Genomic DNA, 24,484 nt, shown 5'->3' with positions numbered 1-24,484 from the left:
GGCACAGTGAATGCAAAGTTGACATTAAGCAACTGGGGTTTCTGATACTTCAGAACAGTTCATTGATAATTTTCCCTCCCGAGTGGGGAGTTAATGCCTTGGGCACGACAGAGCCCATGCACTTTTGCAACTTCTCTTGCACAACAGTCAGATTTTTGTTTGTGCAAACTTGCGCGTTTTCTAGAAAACAAGTACTTCCTCCTTTCTGAAGAGGTTCCCGTGGACCGTGAGTTGTCTTAATTAATCCATCCCACACAGAACAAGATGTGACAGGTAGATATATTCTCACTAGCACACTTACAGCCAGCTTTGACTGTCTTGGTATTACAGCCCACAGCACCCCCTGCTCATATGCTAAGGAATACATATAAATAGTTATCTTTCAACTTAATTTTTACCTTCCATAACATACTACTGCTGCCATTTTGAATCAGCTGTGGAAGATAAACCAGCAATTATAATATTAATATTAAAACAGTTAATGGAGCACTTCTTTTGGTTCCAGTATTTTTTTGGTGTCTGAAGACCTTTGTCTTTGAAATAATTATGTTAGTGGCATTTCTGCTGTAGTTAAAGGTCATTCTACAAAACATGTGAACAAGTACCTAGGACTGAATGAAATTCTTAGACTTCAAGTCCCTCTGCAAATATTTTCAGCCTAAAAATGACTGCTTTTTATGGGCAATTACTTATTTCAAGAAACTAGAGCTGTGCATTTGCAATAAGGATGGTTGAGTATTATTTTAATTGATTTCTGCAAATATCAAGGATAATAGCAGTGTAACACAGCCTTAAATATAATACATAGAGAGAATATAATGAATCTCAATAAAAAAGAAGGTGTTTCTGAAAAAATAGTTTTCTGAGAAATGTTAAACAAAGCTTAGGAGGTAAACAGCAAAACATTAATATTACAGAGTATGAATTTGGCATCAAGGAGCTGATGCAACACTAATAGGCATATAATCCAATTTTGCAGCTTCTTCATTCTCAATGAAGCATTGAAGGAAAACAAATACAAAAGTATAGTCATTAAAGTCACTGAGACAAATTAAATTTTGTAAGCTGTAAACTATAAAGGAGATGCATTATGGGTGAACTTGATTTGCCCCTTTTTCATATGGAAAAGAAATACAAGAAAATGCACTTGAAACTGTAATAGAGAGCTTCAAAAGCAAGATAGAGTTCATTGCACCGATTTGATCTCTCTGGATGTGTTTGCAGTTAGCAATATAATTTGAGCTGCCCAGACAGAAACACAGGTGCACATACTGTGCACACACATAGTGCACTGGAGGATTTTGGTGTGTCAGGTCTGCTCCTTCTTAGGGGACGCACATGTACAGCTGAGGGCTCACCTACCTCACTTCTGAAATACCACTTCTCAGCCCACCTCAAATGATCTTACACAGCCTGTGGGCCTGGAAAGTGCGGGCCTCTATGAATTTCTTCACTGAAAGGCTGCCAGGCCCTAGAACAGGCTGTCCAGGGAAGTGGTTGACTCATCATCTCTGGAGGTATTTAAAAGCTGTGTAGATGCAGTGCTGAAGGACATGTGTTAGCAGTGGCCATGGCAGTGTTGGGTTAATAGTTGGACTCAATGATTTCAAGGTCCTTTCTAGCATAAATGATTCTATGAATACAGTGGATTCTGGTGCATCTCAAACATATCAAAGAGACAGGGGATCTGAAGGGTTTTGACATGCCAGTGTACAAAAGCTGCCATATTCCAAATAGGCTGTGGGACGTCTAGAAACGCAGCATGGAAATCCAGAAAAATTCATATAGATAGATTTTCAGATGGAAAAAAGATACACAATAGCCATAGCTACTGTGGGTTTGTTCTGTGCCATTCTGAAAGGCATATAGAAAAGTACAGTAACTTTCTTGTACTACAGAAGGTACAGAAACTTCTACTGTCTCTCAATTCAATATTCTGATTTCTATTTCCCTTGAACTGGGATTACCTATTAAATGAAAATGTGAGATCTAATTTACCTCTATTTTCTGACAATGTTACTGATTCCACCTGATTTATCCATTTTTATTTCTGTATTTTCTGAATGTAATCCAATATTCTGCTAAACTTAATAGGTTAATTTCATGAAAAGATTTTAGCTCTCCTAATCACTTATGAATATGCATTAACAGTATCAAAGACAACCTGTCAATGTAGCCAACCAACTGTCATTTCCTGGCTGGGCTTGGAAATTTAAAATTCAGGTGGTTTACATTTTACTAATATATGATATTAAATGCAGAATTAGAGAATGCTAGAATGGCTAAGGTTGGAAGGGACCTCAGAGATCATCATATACATTCCAAAGGTTATATAATGCACTGCTTTCTTCAGCTTTTAGTTTGCTAATTTGTCCAGAATTATGTGGTCCTTGTAAATGCCTTCTGGTTAATTTCTATTTTTAAATGTCATTTAATGTACAAAGCAAGAAGAGAAACAGAAACAAGTCTTAAAGACTTGATGCCCAAAATTTCATGCCACAAGATAATTTAGCTATTAGCATCACAGGAAAGCGTGGGGTTTTTTTTAATGTATTCTGTTTGTGTATGATCCGGGGCTGCATTTATCACATCACTGCTGTGAGAACAGTGCACCACTGACACAAAACTGATGTGAAGTAGGAAAGTCAGTGGCACCAGCTGTGCCAATTAACTGTGGTACACTATGGTTTATGTGCAGCCTTGTAAATAACTTGCAGATACCACACAGAAAAAACAAGAAGGCGGCAGCATAAGAGCAGGGTCTTAAGGACTTGATGATTTTAAACTTCTCCGTATTGCCATGTGAACAATAATGGTATGAAGAGCATAATCAGCAGTCGTAATGCTACACTCATCACACGGCCTCGTTCCCTCACAGGCTGTCAACGACCAGCAGCTCCCTGCTTGGAATGAACACCAATGGCTCAGATGAGTATTTCCAGTCTACAAACCACGCAGAGCAAACGTTCCGCAAGATGGAAAGTTATCTGCAGCAGAAGCAGCTTTGTGATGTTCTTCTTATAGCTGGAGACCAAAAGATTCCAGCTCACAGGTATGATTCCCACTATTGTTTACATGGCTTCAAAGCCTGAAATATCCAAATACCTGCTTCGTTTATTCCTGCCCTGCTAGTTATCACAGAATCACTGAATGGTAGGGATTAGAAGGGACCTCTGGAGACCATCCATTCCAACCCCCTTAGTAAAGCAGGTTCACCCAGAGCAAGTTGCCTAGGATCGCAATGTCCAGGCAGGTTTTGAAGGTCTCCAGAGGAAACTCCACAGCCTCTCTGGGCAGCCTGTTCCAGTGTTCCATCAATTTCAAAGTGAAGAAGTTTTCCTTTATATTTAGGTGGAACTTCCTGTGTCCAAGTTTGTTCCTGTTGCCACTTATCCTAGTACTGGGCACCACCAAAAAGAGTCTGGCCTCATCCTCTTGCCCCCTCACCCTTTAGCTATTGATAAACGTTGATAAGGCCCCATCTCAGTCTTCTCTTCTCTAGGCTAAATAGCCCCAGTTCTCTCGGCCTTTCCTCATCAGAAAGACGCTCCAGTCCCTTCATCAAGGTTGTAGCTTTCCACTGGACTCTCTCTGGTAGAGCTGTGTCTCTGTATAGAGAGACATTAGCTCTCTAGCTATGAATGAATGGTGACTACAAATTAGTGTATCAACTTAGAACAAAATGTCGTGCTCAGTATTTCACATTCATTATTTCAAATAGGATGAAATTCCAATATGAACTATTGACAATGTCCATCTTCCCTTCTTTCTGCTGTCAAACTATAGAGAGATCAGGGAACAAAATCTTCCCAAACAAGCACTACGGGAGAAAATTAGATTACTAATTACCTTTTAAACTTTATTGCTCACTGCTGTAGATCTGACTCCTCTGCTAAAGATAATGTTCCTATTGCACACACAATTCATTATATAATAATACTACATTTCATGCTTGCTATTGGGATTAGGAAGTAATTTGCAGTCCTCTTAAAATGCTTTTATTTCAAGGTTGGTTCTCAGTGCAGTGTCTGATTATTTTGCTGCAATGTTTACAAATGATGTGCGTGAAGCAAAACAAGAGGAGATCAAGATGGAGGGAGTAGACCCTGATGCACTGAAGGCTTTGGTGCGCTATGCCTACACAGGTAATTCTTCCTCCACTGCCCACATCACTGTTGTAAAGGAAGAGAAAATCTGCTCAACATATACACAACTGTCACTTCTTCCATTTCATACCAGTACATAAATACAAGCACAAATCGTACACAGGTGATGTACACCTGCTTCCAGAGAGGATTAATAAATATTACTGTTTATAAAAGAACTTATTCTAGAAGATATGCATGAAACAACATCTAACATGATGGATAGACTTGATTATAGGATCACAGAGTGGTTTGGGTTGGAAGGGACCTCCAAAGGTCATCTAGTTCAAAACCCCCTGGCAGTATAGCAGGGACATCCTCCATTAGATCAGGTTGCCTAAAGCCCTGTCGAGCCTGACCTCGAATATCTCCAGGCATGGGGCCTCAACCACCTCCCTGGGCAACCTGTTCTGCTAATCTGCTACACTCATGGTAAAGAACTTCGTCCTAACATCCAGTCTAAATCTCCCCCTCTCTAATTTCAAACCATTGACCCTTATCCTATCACCACAGGCCTTTGTAAACAGTCCCTTTCCAGGGACTGGAATTTATGAATTCAGGTGGTTTATTTTTTTCTTTTCAGGCAAAATCAGATTTAATACTGTTAGAGCTCCAATAAAAATGTTCCAATTGTTGCATTCAAAATCCATCAAATCAGTTAAGTCTGTTAAAACAGACATTTAAAGAATCCTTCTGCAAGGAAGGAAAATGAATGTGTGAATCACAGAACAATTATTTGAAGACTTTTCCAGGGAAGGATAAAAATTGGAGAGTGGAAGCTTTCAAGTAGTAAAGACACAAAGAAAATGACTGAGAATTTTTTTCTTCCCCTCTATATGCAAACTGTGCAGGTATTCTAGAGTTAAAGGAAGACACTATAGAAAGTTTGCTAGCTGCAGCTTGTCTTCTCCAGCTCTCCCAGGTTATTGAAGTATGCTGCAACTTTCTCATGAAGCAGCTTCACCCTTCCAACTGCCTGGGGATTCGCTCTTTTGGAGATGCTCAGGGCTGCTCAGAGCTGCTGAAGGTGGCACACACATACACTATGGTAAGATAACAATCCACTGCTTTCCAAGCATAATGTTAACAGCAAGTGGGAATGTTCTCCTGGAAAACATATGGGCCTTGGCAAAGTAGAGTCAGCTGAGCAGGGCTCAGGGCTACTGATCTCTCCAAGACTGATGCAGCAGCTCTGCTCTTCCTATGCTGGCAGGGTCCATTCTGTAAAGTCCCTGACACAGGGACATCTCTGCCCAGCTCAGTCTCTTCAGGGAAAGTTAAGAAGTGTAACTGTTACAGAAGAATTGGAAAGAGAGAAAAGCATGCTTAGAAAAATAAATATTCAGTTCCAAGGTTTCATGTTTCAGGGTTTTGCTCTGTAGAAGGACACTTATCAAACTGAAATGTGCAGTAGGACTGGTATGTGTTTCTTACAAGAAATGTAATAGGGCTTTAACATGGCTAATGTCAAGAGGCAAACAGCAATACGCCATTCTTATCCTTTCTATTCAGCACAAAAAATTCTAAAGCTGATTTTAAGGTGAGACACATAAAAAGAATGTATGGGAAAAATCTGGAATGCTAAAAAGAAGCACATCCCTGACTGAAGCATAATCCTCCTCTGGCTCAAAGCAAGAAATGAATATTCAGAGTGTGGGAAACAGAGAAGCAAGATAGCTTGCTGCGAAACCACATCAAGGGATAAATATTCAGGGCAACAAGATGTGCTATAGCAACTTTAAACACAAAAAAATAGCAACTGCTCAGCTAGATAGAAAAGGGATTACTTGTTAGGAGACACATGGAAGCTTTATGCTTGAAATATTAGTGTAGTATGTCAAAACCAGTTTACAGGCTTCATAATGTTGAGAGCATTCCAGCAAGAGAATGTACACTTCCACATGCTGAAATAAATGAGTGGCATGTGCAGATTGAGGACACTGGTTGTGCTTCTTTCTGTCATACTAATGAATGGTTTGTTTAGCAGCAATCTAGATTCCTTCTATACTTGAAAGCTCAAAAAGGGCATTTAAGATAGAAGGTCATTCAGCTTTTATATAATAGTGTTATCCTTGCTGCTCCACACCATTTTAGACTAACCAAAATCAGGAACCTCCCCACTCTGCTGTTGCCTCTTTTCTCCCACCAGCCAGAGCATATGGGAATGAACTTTAAGCATTTAAAATTCAGGGTCCAGATTTCTGCAAAACCAAAGGAAAATCGTATGGTTAGACATATGATTCTACGATGTCAATCAATGAGAGAGCCTTTTTTGTTTAATTTTTTTTAACCATTGAATCCTCCAGCCTTCCCCAGGAGTTAGACTTTTACTATATTTTAAAGCTGCGTGTCACAGAAGTGAGAGTTGGGTCTTCAAGAACAGTATCTAATGTGAAGGATCATGATGAATCTGTGAGTCTCAGCAGTGCTGTGCATGTAGGCTTTACGGTATGTCTTCCTGAGAACAACCAGAAGTATTTCCACCTCTAGAGCCACCTCCTGTATCTTGCATGCAGCACGGATTGAGAATGCTGCCAGGAAAGAGGATCTTGCATGTCATAAAACCACCTACCAGATTTGCAGCTACTGACAGTTTATAGGAAGAAGAGAAAAGCTGCCCCTCTGAAATAACAGTAAAGGACATTTTTTTTAAAACCCTTGAAATTATTTAAAAACAAAACAAAACAAAAACAACAACCCACAACTTAAAGGAGACCATAACAATGCACACATAGAGCAGTGCAGTGGAAGAGGATTAATAAAACATTGTGTTACGTTTCGTGCCAACCTCAGCCCCTTGAAAACGTGCACCTTGGGGGAAAGACTACAAAGCTGCACCATAAATATAGAGAGCACTGAAATGAACTGGCAGTACTGAAACAGCTTCTGAAGAAATCAGCTATAAACACCACATCCACTCAACAAAACCAGACACAATGGAGACCTACCCCTTCAATTACTTTAGCCGTTGATGGCAAGTATTAAGTTTCCTGCCTGCTGTCTTTTTGTGCTAATAGAACTCATTCTGATAAACATCTTGTGCTATATTTGTCCCTAAATGTGGACTGGCCTTCCTGTTCCTATTCTCTGGATGTCACAAAATATTCAAGCAGGACGTGCCTAACAGGACAAAGTTTACATCTCCTTTAATCATTTTACAACCTTGGTACTCTTCAAAAGAGTTACAGAAAGTTAAGAAACTACTGGAAATATGTAATACAAATTACCAATTAGCAAATTTCTTCATCTCCCCCAATATAACCTGGATCCCAAATCAGATATACTACTTTCTGGTATGTAAATAGAAGTTAGTATTTGAAATGCAGCCATGGGCAAGGATGCCTCTCAATTAGACTCAGCTCCTCAAGGCCTCATCCAACCTGCCCTTGAACAGCTCCAGGCAGAAGGCATCCACAACCTCCCTGGGCAGCCTATTCCAGACTCTCACCACCTTCCTACTGAAGAACTTCTTCCTCATATTCAGTCTAACTCTGCTCTCCCTCAGCTTCAAACCATCCTCCCTTGTCCTGTCTCTAGACACCCTTATGAAAAGTCCCTCTTCAGCCTTCCTGTAGGATCTCTTCAGATATTGGAAGGCAGCTCTAAGGACCCCCTGGAGGCACATTATTCTTCAGTTCTGCAACAGAAAGGCATCAAAGAGCACTCAAAATCTCCCTTAAATGGTAGAAGGAGGTTCAATGATCTTTAAAATAGACATTTTCATTTCCCTGTAGTGTAGAATAGAACCAGAATGAAACATATGCAAAGCCTTCATTATCTAAGAAAATGTTATTTCAGGGTGTGAAAATCATCAGTCCATTGATTTTTGTTTTTTTTCTTATTAGGAGCACTTCACAGAAGTAATAAAAAACCAGGAATTTCTTTTGCTCCCTGCTAATGAAATTGCAAAGCTCTTGTCTAGCGATGACATCAACGTTCCAGATGAAGAAGCCATATTCCAGGCATTAATGATGTGGGTGAGGCATGATCTGCAAAACCGGCAGCAAGCCCTAGGAATGCTCCTTTCCTATATCAGGCTGCCTCTGCTTCCACCCCAGGTATGAACAGGAAGGGCTACCAGAGAGTTGAGCTGGCAGCTGCAATACTTGCCTCAAGCATCTCTGAGACACAGAAAAGAATTCTGTGGAAATGTTCTGACTCTGGATGGGCTTTTGGGTGGGGTTATTGTCACCTTTTTGTTTTTTAAATGTATAGTAGATATACTTATTACAGTAAACACAGATGAAAAAGAATCTACTATAAGTAGATGTCATGCTTAAAAGACTTTTCCCCTACCTTTGTATTGTTTTGCTTGCATTAAAGCAGAGTTTCAAGCAAAGATCAAGTGGGAGGTGAACTGAAAATGAGTGTCTGTAGCTACTTCAGTTACTGAAGTACATCCAATTGTACTGATTTAGATGCATGTAAGACTCTTATTTTCTTTTCTTAGTTACTAGCTGATCTAGAAAATAGTCCAATGTTTGCAGACGACCTAGAGTGTCAGAAGCTTCTTATGGAGGCTATGAAGTACCATCTTCTACCAGAAAGGAGGTCCATGATGCAAAGTCCTCGAACTAAGCCTAGAAAATCTACAGTGGGTGCACTTTATGCTGTAGGAGGTATGGATGCCACTAAAGGTAAGTTCAGAAATTAGTTAATTTCTTTAAAGATAACTGGATAATATCTATAATTATTTAAACATGTTAGGAAAACAGCAATTTAGGGACGAAAAAGGAGAAAAAATAAGTCACAGAACACAATACATGAAATAGATGTTCTTATTTCTTGCAAGAATCATATTTGTAAATTAGAAACATCCACCTTGAGGTGCAGACTAAATAAGTTTCATTCAGATGGTGATTTTAAAATTGTTTTGTAACTATTTTTGGGTATGGTTTGACTTTTCAAATCAGAGAAAATAATTAATATTCAAACCATGACAAGGTTCGTTTAGTATTGTTTAAGGACCCTGAGCTCAAATTTCAGGATGAAAGTTAGAAGACTAGAAAGATTTTTAAAGAGGAGGAGAATAAAACCAAAAAGCATTATTAAACTCTGGAGAATTCTTAGCTGAAGCTTATAAAACCTTATTATAAAATTTCAGATGGAAAGATTTGTACTTTTTTTGTGAGGGCAACCACATGTGCACCCTCTTTTCAGGACTTCATACAGAGGTTATTTTCAGGTTTGCAGTTGAAAGTTAAATGCTATCATTTGTATTCCTATTTTTATTGTGGTTTTCACACTTGCAGTCAGCTCACAGCTTTACCCATCATGGGATTCTGTTTAATAGGCAGTGGATGGAAATAATTTTCTACAGGAACCTTAACTTCAAACCCACAGCTTGTAGCCAAAGAGCTGTAATTAGTTTTAAGTTTAGCAACTTGCTGAACAGTTGTACCTTTAGCTGTGTGAGTTCACTTGCAACAGAATCACAAAGCAGCTAATCCGTTTCATGGTTTGCAAGAAGTTGCTGATGACTGATTTTTTCCTTTATGAGAGATCTTGCAGCTCTCCCTCACTATCTCTGTGGCATCAAATCAAGTGCAAACTACACATTCATCGCCATCACAACAGGAAATTTGTTATTTCTAGGATGATTTAGCAAAATGAAGATAAACTGTAGCAATTAGTATAGTTTCATTAATTACAAATTGCTTAGACCAACCAAGAATTCAAGCTGATCTTTAAGCTCACTTCTACAAAGATAAGAATCCAATTTTCTAACAGTTTTTTCTCAGTAAAGGTTATGCAAAGAAAGTTCTATTTCAGTCAACATCTGCACTTCCTCTTGGTGCCTCCTTTACTTATTACCTTGGAATAAAGTCAATTGTTTGAACTTCTGCCTTTTGATGGTCAAGAAGAACAGCATTTCCTCCCCTCCCTGCTGTCCTCTACAGCTCTGACTCATACTTTCAGCCTATGCTGGAAACAGTACCTAAGAGACTATGATGCACTGGAAGAACAGCTCTAAGAAGGGAGTAGCTTCCACCTCTGGCAATATATGCTTTCTGTGATAAAGAAAACTTTCAGTGAATGCCAGGTTTGGCTTTGTCCTTATCTCAGGTGGTACATGAAGTCAAATCTCAACTTCAAATGATCAAAAGAAGATCAAAGAGCTACTTTTGGGCTGGTATCTTGAAAAATGTGAATGTGCCTAAACCACACTAACTCAAAACCTGCCTTCCAGTCTCTGTAAAAATTACAGCCTACAGGGTATGTATGAATACACTGAGAACTTAATGTAGTTTTTCCTGGTTTTTAGACAGTGTGCAAGACACTTTTGAAGCTGAGACCTCCACTCACACATTAGCATTGAGAAGGACTCAAAGCAGAGAAAACAGACTAATGAAACAGAACAGTCAAAGCAAACCAGTTGCTCAAAATAAAAGATGTTAGAAAACCAGAAAAAGTAGAATTTCTTTCTCTTTTTGTAGATGGAACTGATAGTTTCTTTCCCAGTCTATGCATCTGGAACAGTATGTAGAAGAAAAAAAAAGAGATATCATGAGATAAACTCTTATTTCACTACATTTATTGAGTGTAATAGATGATCTCTAGCAGATCCCTAAACCAAATGCTACCTCTATTTTCTGCTTTACTGCATGGTTGGTTTGCTGTTGTAACTCATTCCTTATCTACCAACTATTGTAGATCTCCAAATGCTACTTCTCTAGCCTCAAATCCCGGTCAAGGAACCGGCAGGAAATCAGCTCTCATTTTCTCACCTGGTTGCCTTCAACTAAACTGAAGCTTGAGCTTCAGAATGCATTTTATGTGCAACTGACAATTGCCACCTCTGCTTTGGTTGTTACTCAGCCATCTCCTCATTGTGCTAAATCAGCTCTCAAAGGAGCAATTAGGGCTGCCGAGTGACTGACAGGAGCCAGGGCACGGAAAAGTGTTGGATTTGAATGGCAGAGATCTAGGGCCCTATGAATACCTGCAGTAAAAGCATTACTAGAAGTTCAGTGACCTGAAAAATATTGGAAATACAGCTCATATATTACGGCAGACAAGCAGCTATTGCAAGGCTGCTGCAAAGGTGAACCTGAGGGAAGCTACCTGTGGGAGCCAAGTGCGTACTCATACACAACTGGGTCTTCTGCTTGTCTCCATTACAAAAAGGAGAACATCCAAACTATTCATGAAGATGTACAGCCAAGTCTTAAGACAGACATGTGGATACTTTGTCCAGTAATGGTCTGAACACAAATATGGTTAAGGAATACATAATAGTGAGGTACCATATTCATGAGGAATATAAAAAAACCCTAACCCTAAAATACCTACCCTGATGGTATTTAAAAGAGTAACAGATTTAGCTCCTCTCCAAAATGTTCAGTATTCAGAAAATTGCTGGTGTTTAATTCTGCATCTTCTTGCCCCTGGTTTATTCACATAGATGTGACAGTTATATTTACATCCAATTGAAGCACTTTTCTCACTAGGTTCCCATTTTGTAACTGAAGTTCTCAGGGAGCCACAGAGTCCACACATAGAGTGTCAATGTTTTAGAGTTCAATAATGTTCTGGGTTGTAACTGACTACTGGTACTGATCAGTTCATGGCTAGCTCGTAACACTCACACTTTCAACAGGTACCACTACAATTGAAAAGTATGACCTCAGGACTAACAGCTGGGTACAAATTGGTACTATGAACGGCAGACGACTACAGTTTGGAGTTGCAGTCATTGACAACAAGCTCTACATTGTGGGAGGAAGAGATGGTCTGAAAACTTCTAACATTGTTGAATGCTTCAACCCCATCACCAAAGTTTGGACTGTAATGCCTCCTATGTCAACACACAGACATGGCCTAGGTAAGAGGTGCTTCATCTTTGTGAATATCTTGCATCACACAAATTAATTCTGATTAGCACAAACACTGCTGACATAAATTGTTCAATGATTTAATAATATGCTGCAGTATTGGTAGGAGATATTTTTCAAAGACAGAGTTGCTTACTATTGCCATAACTTTATGAGATTCATAGGGAATGAGTAATATGAGTTTGAAATCTAGACTTTATTTCTTGAACTGAAAAAAAATAAAGATAAGTTTACAGTTGAGGAGACTAAGAGAGGGAATAGAATGATTTTTGGATGTTTTATCACAGTTTGCACAAACAGGTATTGCTTGCAATAATTCATAAGTTCAAATGATATTGAGAATATTTATATTTTAATGACTGATAGGAAAAGATCAATACAGAATTACTTGGCAAACCGTTGTGGCCTCTTTCTCTGTTGAAGAACATACAGTGTAGGGTTCTTACCAGCCAGCCTGTCAAAGTTATAAAAGCAAATACTAGTAGGAGGTAAAGGAAAAGAAGACAAAACAAATCAAACAATTCTCATTGCAGTCTAATTACCAGCTGCAGGGGCATAATATTACCCAACAAGTAGGTGACAGGCTTCTATCTGTGCATCAGCCTGGTTTGCAAAGCTGCCTCATGCTTGCAGCTCCTATTAGCTTCAGTGTGATTTTGGGGAGAGTTAGGACTTACGAAAAAATGAGGCCATGTATATTTAGGCCTTAAAAGACAGATTTAGAAAACTTCTAAGCAGCCAGATTCAAACATTTTGCCTTTCCTAACAAAGGAAGCAAACAGCAGCAGCAGTAGCTGCAGCTCCCCAAAGAGGAGACACCAAAGCCCTTCTCTCTAGAGGAGGACAATGACACAGGATATGTCCAAACAGAGCTTTGGAGCAGCATCCAAGTTCACTCTCCTGTGCCTCAAGGACAGCAGTAACAAGCCAGCTCTATCCATAACTGTGTTCCCCTTTACAGGCATTAAAATGTTATGGTTCTGTAGCTAGTAAGGGCAGCCAACTACCCATCCACTCAGGCTTCATGCAGGCAGGATTACAGAGCCTCAGTTGGCTCAGAATAAGGAGAGGTGGCTCATTTGGGAATATTTATCATTGCCTGGCTCAACCTTTGCCTTTCTTTAAAAGAAGAGAATTGTTTCTTGTTTAGGGGCTCACATTTTTTACAGAACAAGGTCAACAGAATTGGAAGAAATAAAATTGTCCAAGAAGACATCATGAGAATTAGAGCAGCTTTCCTTCAACCTTTTGATAAAAGCTATATATTAAATATTTTGTATGTCTTTGTTTATTCTGCCAAGTGACAAAGCCACTTCTAGAGAGTTTAATACCACCTGAAATTGCTTATCTGCATACAGGTAACTGAAGTATGAAGTTAATACACAACTGGCCACTGAAATTATTACTGTCAATGTCTCTCTACTTCTATCTTGTAAGGAGTAGCAATGCTAGAAGGACCAATGTATGCTGTTGGTGGCCATGATGGATGGAGTTACCTTAATACTGTAGAAAGATGGGACCCACAAGCACGGCAATGGAATTATGTTGCTAGCATGTCAACCCCTAGAAGCACGGTGGGCGTTGCAGCACTGAATAGCAAGTATGTCAACAGGAAAAACTCTCTTCTTTTTGTTCATCTCCTTCCTTCCTTGGAAATACAGTTTCTTACATTTTCTTTTCAATCTTACAGTAATAAATCACCTCAAGAAAACAAAGAGGAAATACAATGCACAGAAATAAGAAAGGAAAGCCTTTCCTCCGTGGTGCAGCAAATTGTTTTCAAACTGCAAGTTTGCTTTAAACATATTCAAGCCTTCTTAAGTTTTAGCAATTTGAAAATGTTATTACACAGATCAGAATCTGATCTAGAATATAACTTACGGGGTTATAAGATCATCTACTTTTTAAGTGTTCCAAGTTTCTGATGACATTTTAAAATCACCTGGTCTAAGGAAGCACCACTGGAAAGAAGGTGTACAAAAAAAGTCATTCCTCTGCCATTTTATACCTCCTATCCTAATCCTCATCTATTGCTTAAATGAAGTGAGATTGTGTTAACTCTACACTGGTTTTCCCAATTACGGTTTCAAAACTTACTTAAACATCCTTTACTCTGCTCTGGTGAGACCCCACCCAGAATACTGTGTCCAGTTCTGGTGTCCCCAGCATAAGAAGGACACAGAGCTGTTGGAGTGAGTCCAGAGGAGGTCACAAAGATGATCCAAGGGTTGGAACACCTCAGCTATGAGGATAGGCTGATGGAGCTGGGGAAAACAAGACTCTGGGGAGACCTTAGATCTGCCTTCCATTACCTGGAAGGGATCCTACAGGAAAGCTGCAGAGGGACTTTTCATGAGAGTGTCTAGACACAGAACAAGGGGGAATGGTTTGAAGCTAAGGAAGAGTAGGTTTAGACTGGATCTTAGGAAGAAGATCTTCAGTACCAGGGTGGTGAGACTCTGGAATAGGCTGCCCAGGGAGGTTGTGGATACCTCCTCCCTGGGGGTGTTGAAGGCTGAGTTGGATGAGATCCTGAGCAGCCAAAGTCTTCCCTGTTCACTTTTTAAGCTCCAGAGAAAGAGGATAAAGAGGAGAAAGAGTGATATCATCAAATGTGTATGTGACTTCTTCACATACAAGTTAGAGCTTTGCATTCAAATATGACATGACTTCAGTCATTAACTGAAAAGTCCAAGAGAGGCAATTCAAGTCCCTCTTGTATCTCAAAGGAAATGTTCTCAGCATAAACTTCACCAGAAACTGCTGTTCATACCTTCCCCAGTGACATGCAGGAAACCGCTTTGTCAAAGAGGAAATGCAGCCTGATCCTGACTCTGTTCTCAATCACTCCTGATACAAGCTGTCTCCAGCCTGGCTTAAACCATGTCTGTGAGGCTAGTGATGGCAGAAAGTAATAGCCAGGATTTGAAAGGGACCTGAGTTGGCACACAAGAAGGGCAAAGCTGGTGAAGGGCCTGGAGAACAGGCCTTATGAGGAGTGGCTGAGGGAACTGTGATGTTTAGTCTGCAGAAGAGGAAGCTGAGGAGAGACCTCCTTGACCTTAGGAGGTTGCAGTGAGGTGAGGGTCAGTCTCCTTCCCTTAGTATCAGGTGCTTGAAATCGTGTCAGGGGAAGTTTAGGTAGGAGATTAGGACAAATTAAGGTACGAGTGGTCAGGTGTTGGCACAGGCTGCCTAGAGAGGTGGTGGAGTCACCATCCCTGGAGGTACTCAGGAAGTGTGTAGATGTGGTGCTTCAGGTGTCCAATCTAAACCTCCCCCTGGCACGACTTAAGCTCATTTCCTCTCAACCTATTGTTGTTACTTGGGAGAAGAGACCAGCACCAGCCTCACTTCAACCTCCATTCAGGTAACTGTAGAGAGCAATAAGATCTTGCTGCAGTCTTCTCTTCCCCAGAATAAACAACCCCAGCTCCCTCATATGATGCCCCCTAAGTCACTCACCAGCCTCACTGCTCTTCCCTGGACACACTCCAGGACCTCAGCACAACTTCCTTCATAAAGCATGCAAAACTCTTGGTACAAGGAAAGCTCCAGAGCATAGCTGTCAGCTGTGCATGATGATAAAGTGGTCTGAATTAAGGTATCCAAATAAAATTCCTATTAAAACAAAAGACTTAAGACTGAAGTTGTTTGCCTTCTTGTGGGTGTTTATCCCAGGCTGTATGCTGTTGGGGGACGAGATGGGAGCTCCTGCTTAAAATCAATGGAATGTTTTGATCCGCACACAAACAAGTGGAGCATCTGTGCTCCCATGTCCAAGAGAAGAGGCGGTGTTGGTGTGGCAACCTACAATGGGTTTTTATATGCTGTAGGAGGTCATGATGCACCTGCTTCCAACCACTGCTCTCGACTTTCCGACTGTGTGGAAAGGTAAGGACGTTTTGTTCTTTATTCCTTTATATTTTTTGCATTCCAGGAAGGAAATAAAAAATAATTCACAGCAGCAAGCAAAATATCTTCCCAATTGGACTGTTCTGTTTGTAAAACATGTTCTGCTTTAAAAATACTATTTAATAATTGTTTTCCAGAGCTATTGTGACAACAAAACAATTAACCTTCAAGAGCAAATTTTTCCCAGCTACCCCTTCTATCTGAGCTGCCCAGGAGCCAGATAAAGACAACTTCATAGAATGGCTTCGGATGGAAAGGGCATTAGAGATCATCTACTCCAACCTCCCTGCAGGCAGGGACACCTCTTAATTAGATTCAGCTGCTCAAGGCCTCATCCAACCTGCCCTTGAACAGCTCCAGGGAGAAGGCATCCACAACCTCCCTGGGCAGCCTATTCCAGACTCTCACCACCCTCACACTGAAGAACTTCTTCCTCATATTCAGTCTAACCCTGCTCTCCCTCAGCTTCAAACCATTCCCCTTGGCAAGACACCCTCATGAAAAGTCCCTCTTCAGCCTTCCTGTAGGATCTCTTCAGCTATTGGAAGGCAGCTCTAAGGTGCCCCTGGTGTCTTGCTAGGCAATGAAAAATAGGAAGCTGTGACTTTTCTATTTCTCAAGTTCCAATACCCAGGTTTGGGCTACCTGTCTCATATACTGTATGAACTCAACTTTCCAGTTATCTTCCTCCAATAATTTGGCTAATAATGATCAAAAGTTTAAAAATATAAATGATCAAAAGTTTAAAAATATAGTATCTATCACATAGTCAGACAGGCAGTAGTTGCCACACAGGTATTTTGTGATGGAAAAGACTAATACAAGAGCCCTGTTTCTGTAAGAACTATTGTTGCTATAAGAAATTAGCTAAAATATATGATGAGTGTCTGATTTAGCAAGCAAATTAAGCATGCACCAAAGCAAACTACTTCAGCCTGAATGTGCACTTTAAAAACCAAACAGTGTATCAATACACTGGTCTAATGATTTTGGTAGCACACAACTCTCACTTCAAATGAAAATGCTGTTTTTCTGACCCTTTTTTAATCTCATGTTTTGTATTCTCCACTGATGAGCACAGATGTTAAGAAAATACAGATGCTGGCCATATATTTTCAGTATTGGAAACATTGTCTCAAATATTGCTTTGCCACTGTGGTGGCATGTGGCACAATGTTGGAGAACAAGAGAATGCTTGAGCCCTGAGAGAAAAGAGAACAATGAGTGGGGAAGCTCACTCTTGTGTCACTGGGCAACAAGAAAACAGAGCAAGCGTTGGGCTCCCTCTGGCGAATAACAATGGCTACGTTTTGTTCTCCCTTTGATGGTTTAAAGGTGGAATTCACTCGAATTTATACTGGAAATTGGCTAAGTACCTGTTGAAAATAAAAGCAAGTGATATAAAACGCTGCCATGCATTTTGTGTCACAAACTTTTATCAGCTATACGAGATATTGAAGTTCTTCTGCAGTGAAGTTTTCTGAGAACATCAGTTCTGACAGGAAAGAGAAACCAGAAATCCTTATGGAGAAAGAATGGAAAGATTGAAATGAACTGTGCTGAGTCAGCTAGTGGCCATGCTGTTATTCCCTCAGGCCTCATTTATATTGCCAATGCATTCATTGTTTAATCTGATGGAAACAGAGAGACTGTCATCCCACCCAAAGTGGAAATATGGGAATTTTTCATATGCTTGAAGACCCCTCTAGTGGCCAGATCAAATACTACTACTCATGCCTATACTAGTTCAAGGTGTAAGCTGTACTGCAGTCCAAGGAAAAAAAAAATCAGCAAAAATCATCCATTTAAATTTAAAATGTGCTTCTGCAATGTTTTTTTTCTTAATTTGATCCAAGGTATGATCCTAAAACAGATGCTTGGACAACAGTGGCCCCCTTGAGCGTGCCCCGGGATGCTGTTGGAATTTGTCCTCTGGGGGACAGGTTATATGCTGTTGGGGGCTATGATGGCCATACATACCTGGACACTGTGGAGTCCTATGACGCTCAAAATAATGAGTGGACAGAGGTAAGATGAAGAATTGCTTGACAAATAATAGGGATTCTTCCTGCAGATAGGAAGAATTCTGTCCAATCATAGAGATTATGTTGAAAAATTGTCATTGGTTTTGTGAAAAGATAGATAAGGATGTGGTGATACCGTAGCTAGACTTGTGCAAGATATTGGCTGCCTCTCCTGGGAAATAATTGCATAAAAATTCTGAGACTAAAGGGCAAGTGAACCAGGCTGCAGTAGTCATTGTGTGCTTGGAGCTGGAATGCCTGTGTCAGCAATGCCCTCTGCTGGGGCACTTCCAAGTTTTTGCAGCTACAGAGACTATGGTTTTGGAACAGAGCAGATGAAAACGTTTTACAAAAGGTAAGCATGACACCAGCCACCAGTCATGTAGCTCTCAGTAGCTGCTAAAGCCTTTTCCCCAAAAGCCCAAACTCTGCTATTACAGCACTAGTTAGGTCTAAATATTTTTTGACAGTACATTACATCAAAAAAACAAATTACTTTGCTTTAATATGCAAATATTTTCTTCTAATCCTATCCATAGGAGTTTACAAAAAACGTTTACTCCTTATTCTTTCCCTTTTTTCTTCTCTCTCCCCTTTGTTTAGGAAGTTCCTGTCAATATTGGAAGGGCTGGAGCATGTGTTGTTGTTGTGAAGCTGCCCTGACGACTATAAATATTGTGACTCTAAACTGAGTGGAGTTTCATGAAGACTGAGTTAGGAAGACAACACACATTTCCAGAAAGCACTACAGACTGCCCATCATAGCAGCCCTCAATTACAGAGAACACTTATTTCTGAGCCATCGTGCTATGAGAAAACTAAAGTGTCTTCCTGCACTACAGGAATGAGAGAACTTTGCATAAGTGAATGATTTTATTTTGCCTAAAACAAAAATTCAGTAATATGTTTAGATGGTTGTGGCTTGTTAGCAAAGTGTCCCTGTTATTTATAAAAGGCAGTAGTAACGTGATAAACAGGTGTGTAAGATTTCATATACATTTTTTCTTTCCTATGTTGACAGAAATGCTAATGTTTAGAAAGAGCTTTTATATTTCAAGTAAATGAAAATGAGCAACAGAGAACTGCACAGAAGGAAATATTTGCCCACAGATACCACTGGCAATAGAATATTCTCTGCAAAAATATTTCAGTTCTGTATTCAGAAATGACATTACTAAGTTAACTTTAAAATTAAGTCAGAGGAGCATAGAACTGGTTGCTATTCTACCTCTGGCATTGCTAATATTGTGACAGAATACCCACTTCATAGAACCATAGAATGGCTCAGGTTAGAAGAGACCTCAGAGGCCATCTACACTCCAATCTTCCTGCCAAGGGCAGAGACACCTCTCAAGTAGACTCAGCTGTTCAAGGCCTCAACCAACCTGCCCTTGAACACCCCTAGAAAGGAGACATCCACAGCCTCCCTGGGCTATTCCAGAGTCTCACCACCCTCACACTGAAGAACTTCATCCTCAGGTCCAGTCTAACCCTGCTCTCCCTCAGCTTCAAACCATTCCTCCTTGTCCTACTGCTAGACACTCTCATGAAAAGTCTCTCTCCAGCCTTCCAGGAGGATGATCCCTTCAGGTATTGGAAGGAAGCTTTATGATTTCCCCTGCAGTCTGAAAAACCCCACCTAGGCTGAACACCCCCAGCTCCCTCACCCTATCCTCACAGCAGAGGTGCTCCAGCCCTTGGATCATCTTTATGGCCCTCCTCTGGACTCTCTCCAACAGCTCCATGTCCTTATGCTGGGGACATCAGAACTGGAAGCAGTATTTGAGGTGGGGTCTCAAATGAGCAGAGCAAAGAGGCAGAATCCCCTATCTTGCCCTGCTGGCCACACTCCTCTTCATGCAGCCTAGGATACAATTTGCCTCCTGGGCTGTAGTTTATAGAACTGAGTAGTGCAAGTTGACAGGCAGTAGAGTTAAGATATCTTCATGTCATTAGGTGTGGCAGTTTAGGCTGGGTGCCCCCTGCCACTGCTACATGAGATACACCTCTGGTGTCCTGGGTGCCCACCCAATAGGGGTGGACACAGGAAACGGCGTATTTCTACCCATAAATCCTGCGCCCTATAAGGCCATCTGCAAAGTCATTCTCTTCCTCTTTCTTCCCTCTCTGCTCCCCTGGGAGATGTCCTCTCTTATCGGGTAATGCCGGGGCAGTATCCTCAAGGCCTCTTAGGCCTGTCTAGGCCTAATGCCAGGAGGAGAATGGAGGGAGGGCAGTCTCAGACCTGGCCAGCCTGAGACTTGCCTAGCAGTGGGAGGGGGAAGAAAGAGCCCTGGGGGTTTGGGTTTACCCTCAGGTGGGGAGAAGGGAAGGATTGGGAAGCTTTGGGAATTCTGTGAGGGGTTCTGTATGCTTTTGGGATATTCTTGGCACTATCCTTTGTAGTCTTTTGTAGCTTCACCAATTGCTTTTCCATTTAAACTTTCCATCGCTCTCCAATCCATTTGTGTGAGTTTCATTCTTTTGTCCCTTTCGGGGCAAGAGACGATCTGTCTGGCCCCAAACCAGTACATTAGGTATGTGCCAATCGAAAGAAATCTTTCCAAACACAATGCTAATAGAACTTGCAATCATTTTCACAATGCATAAATGTGATGTTTTAATGCTGATCAGTGTGTCAGGTTATTCATGGATTTGTCTTTGCCCACTAACCATCTGTCAGTTCACTTTAGGCTAATTTGACTATTCTTGGGGTAATCACCATCCATTAAATTTTAAAACAACCACATAATTACATTCCTTGAATATAGCTTACAAAATGGAATTTTTATATCATATTGATATGACAATCCTTGACCTTAGCTGAAGATTACCAGCTTTCTCTCCTGTACAGTAGAAATATGGTAAGAAAAAACCCAGATCCACTGTGTACCACTGTATACCATTTATATACACATTTATGCTTTATTTTAAATGAGGGGACATCAAGAATCAAGATGAAAAGAATCACCTGAAAACAGCACCTAATATTCCACATGCATGTTGTTTTCTTTTTGTGTGCCAACTTCAAATGAAGGTTTGATCTGTTTCATATTAATTTCCTTTTTTTATATTGTTCCAAATGCTGAAAGCATATTTTAGAAGAAGAATGTATGTAAGATATTCTATACTGTAAAGCACAATATTTGGACAGTATCTACTTTAGTGTGTGCTATGTTATTTTGTCAGTATCAGAGAGAGGAAAATTCTCTGAAGGTGTGGACTAACTCTCCCGGTAGATTACTGTGTTTTCAGAATCCAGCAATATGCTATTTTAAAATGTTTGTAGTATTAATCCTATGGAATGCTTCTAAAAATGAACTCTCATAAGCTTATTTATAAAATGAAAAACATTTTTAACTTTAAAAATCAATTACATTTACACATAGCATGCTATATTCAAATAAAGTTTACTTTCACTGCTACAAATATTTAGACCATATTTTAACAACTTTGTGGCGTTTATTTTACATCTGTTCAAGACAAGAAAACATCTAAGTATCAATCTCAGTTTTGCACTCTAAAAGAACACAAGATCCTGTCTTAATGTCCCTGCTGTGTCTGGTTCAAATAAACAAAGACTTATCTTCCATCTAGCATTTCCTTTTAGATAAAGTTCATTTTTTTTTCTCTTTGAGACAAAAATAGAAACATAGACTCCTAGAATGGCTCAGGTTGGAAGGGGCCTCAGAGATCATCTACTCCAAGCTCCCTGCAACAGGCAAGGAGGTCTCTCAACTAGACTCAGCTGCTTAAGGCCTCATCCAACCTGGCCTTGAACACTCCCAGGGAGGAGGCATCCCCAGCCTCCCTGGGCAGCCTATTCTAGAGTCTCACCATCCCTGTACTGAAGAACTTCTTCCTAAGATCCAGTCTAACCCTGCTCTCCCTTAGCTTTAAACTGTTCCAGGACCAGTCTATGATGGTTGCACAACTTGCAAATGTTAGGACTGCAGAGATGACACAGAACTCCCCTGCCGTTATCCCCTCCTTCAAGCTTGCAGATTTTAAACATTCTCTCAGTAAACAAAGCATGAAACACTTAGGAAAAATATTTAGATATAAAAAAAAAAAAAAATCTCCTTGCAGTATGCAGTTACATCTGTCCATCTAATAAATTCAGTAGCTCTTCCTACCTTGAACCACAACTGCTGAGGCAGAGCAACGTCGAGTGTTCATGTGTGTGCTATGTGAAGAGATGGTCTGCTAATTCCCATGGCAAAATTGGGGTAACAAGAACACTTTCAGAATGTTAAAGCTGGGTGTCATTATATAAACAACATAAAGATAAGTACAGGTAAGGGGAAATGGGAAAAGATGGAGCAGGTATGATATAAAGTCAGAGCAATCTGAACATGACCTTACAATTAAAGCAGACAGCTTCGGGAGGAATGGATTTAAAAACTACATGTGGAGAACTAATGCTGTATGCCCCTCTCCTTGAGTGAAAATTCAAGCTTCAGTCTCTACTTGAGAGATCTGCTTTAAGGTGACATGGCAAGCAGAAGTGATGAAGGATCTGTGTCTTTACATGGTACTTTTACGAATGTCTGGGAGTCAGGTTGTGCACAGGCTGACAACCCTGCTTGGAGCTGTTGGTATGGAAGTTCATTCCAACTTGGAAGAAGAGAGTATTACACACTCATATGCTGAATTAATTTCTAAATAACCTATTTTAGGATGAAACTATGGTAACAATTACCATGAGATTAAAATCCTAAATTCTAGAACACATCAAAATAAAATGAGTAGATGCTTGCATTTAAGCAATAAAGGGGCATAACTGAATTTTCTAGAAAGAGGAGCTCCACAGTGGTTTGTTTTACGTTTTTTTCTTCCATATTATTTGTACCACAGTGAAAAATCGTGTGAAAAGAAACTAGCAACTCAAAAAGGAAACTGGACACCTAATAGGAAGACAGAAGAAAAGGGGAGAATGTGGAGATGTTTAGACATTACTAGGTGAAAGGAAATGTTAGAGAAACTCTCTGATAAGCTGTCATCCCTTCACATTTCCTCTGTTTCTCCAAACATGAGTAGGTGCAATAGTTATGGAGCATCTTGTTAGGTATACCCTGACAGCTGCAGGCACAGCTGGCTCTCTGGCAAAGTGTAGGAGGGAGCCATCCTCTCTTACCTCTGACCTTGTACTGCTCTGGGCTTTTCATCGTGACTTTTGCTGGCAGAAGCATCATCATTTGTGCTACTTCTTTTTTTCCTCAGATCATTTTGTTTTCTTTCTTTTTAAGTCCTAGGCCTTAAATCACCTTTTTCCTCTTTGGACTAGGTGATAATCTCTACATGAACTGAGCCAGCAACAATATCTTAATGTATGAGAAACAGGCATCTCTTACTCCATGAAATCAGTTCTGGGAAAGATTGAAAGTACAGCTTAACCACTTTTACTTCTCTACCTTCCAGCAGGAGACATTAAGGCAAAGAGCATAAGAATCAACCAGACCAGAAAAATCCCTTCCATACTGCCTCTCCAATGGATCAGGAAATGACACCTAAATTACAGACACAAATAGCCTCTTGTTGCTTGGACCACTCACTGTCCAGGTATGATCTTTTAACTATCGTTTTGTAAGTATAGATTAATATTTTATACAGAAAAACTATACCTGAAAGCATGTTTCCATGTTACTCCAGCAGAAAGTTTCGTACAAAACACTTCCAGTTTCACATGTCCTTTTTCATGAGAGAATGAATCTGTTTAAATAAGCTCAGTATCCAAAAAAGGTTCAGTTTACAGGACTTAAGAAAATAAGATTTAGCTCAAATTATTTCTTCAAATTGAAAGTTACAAGAAGTGTTGAGGAATGGGAAGTGGATATGAAGCGTAGGATAATTTTGGGCAAGACTGCATTAAATTGGATACAATCCCAAAATATCATCTCAGTGACTGCCAGAATTTTATCTTTTCAAGGCAGGATTTCTCCATTTTATAGTTAATCTCTCTTATCTGTGCTCATATGGGTACTTTAGGTGTCATTTCCTGATTCACTGTATAGGCAGCCTGTCACATCCCCTTCTTCCTTAGATGTAGGCAGAAAAACAAAAAGGAAAGAAAACCAACCAACCAACCAACCTTGGTATAGGGACAAAATAACAACTCGGAGTGCCTTTGGAACGTCAGAGGACAGACTAACATTGCGTTAGCAAATTATTGCTTTATCTGCCTTTCCACAGATAATTGAGGTGAAAGCAGACTGTCACTTTCACTGAGTAAATCTAACAACAGAGGTGGAGTAATTTACAACGAGTAAAAGTCACAACATCAACAGAATACCATCTACCTTTGCCTGCAGTCATTTGAAAAAGGAATGTCCTCTCCCTGGCAATTTTTTTTCTCCTGGAAATACACCTTTCTTCTGAACTTTACAATTTTGTTTGCATACCATTTTCTTTTTTTCTGTTTATGAGCCCTCTAGAGGTAATTTCCTTGTATGTGTTTTCTGGTTGTGTTTTTTTGTTTGTTTGTTTTTTGTTGTTGTTTTGTTTTATTTTCTATAACCCCTTCAATTTGTGTGCTCTTATAAAACTACTACCCTTTGGCTACATC

General features: G+C 40.1%; 1 protein-coding gene across 1 annotated transcript in view; it reads left to right on the top strand.

Annotated features, from left to right (window-relative positions):
* KLHL4 (kelch like family member 4) overlaps window positions 1-18,582 on the top strand; it is a 36,356-nt gene extending 17,774 nt beyond the window's left edge. Inside the window, exons 2-11 of the mRNA XM_054388547.1 lie at window positions 2,879-3,052; window positions 4,009-4,145; window positions 4,997-5,193; window positions 7,991-8,203; window positions 8,596-8,782; window positions 11,746-11,970; window positions 13,418-13,580; window positions 15,662-15,874; window positions 17,752-17,923; window positions 18,523-18,582. Coding sequence (XP_054244522.1) covers window positions 2,879-3,052; window positions 4,009-4,145; window positions 4,997-5,193; window positions 7,991-8,203; window positions 8,596-8,782; window positions 11,746-11,970; window positions 13,418-13,580; window positions 15,662-15,874; window positions 17,752-17,923; window positions 18,523-18,582 — 1,741 coding nt within the window. The remainder of the gene's footprint in view (window positions 1-2,878; window positions 3,053-4,008; window positions 4,146-4,996; window positions 5,194-7,990; window positions 8,204-8,595; window positions 8,783-11,745; window positions 11,971-13,417; window positions 13,581-15,661; window positions 15,875-17,751; window positions 17,924-18,522) is intronic.
* Window positions 18,583-24,484: the final 5,902 nt, after the last annotated feature.

This window comes from Indicator indicator, chromosome 17, assembly GCF_027791375.1.
Source record: "Indicator indicator isolate 239-I01 chromosome 17, UM_Iind_1.1, whole genome shotgun sequence".
Lineage (NCBI taxonomy): Eukaryota > Metazoa > Chordata > Aves > Piciformes > Indicatoridae > Indicator > Indicator indicator.
The sequence above is the reverse complement of the archived record's forward strand: the minus strand, read 5'-3'. Positions and strand labels throughout refer to the sequence as shown.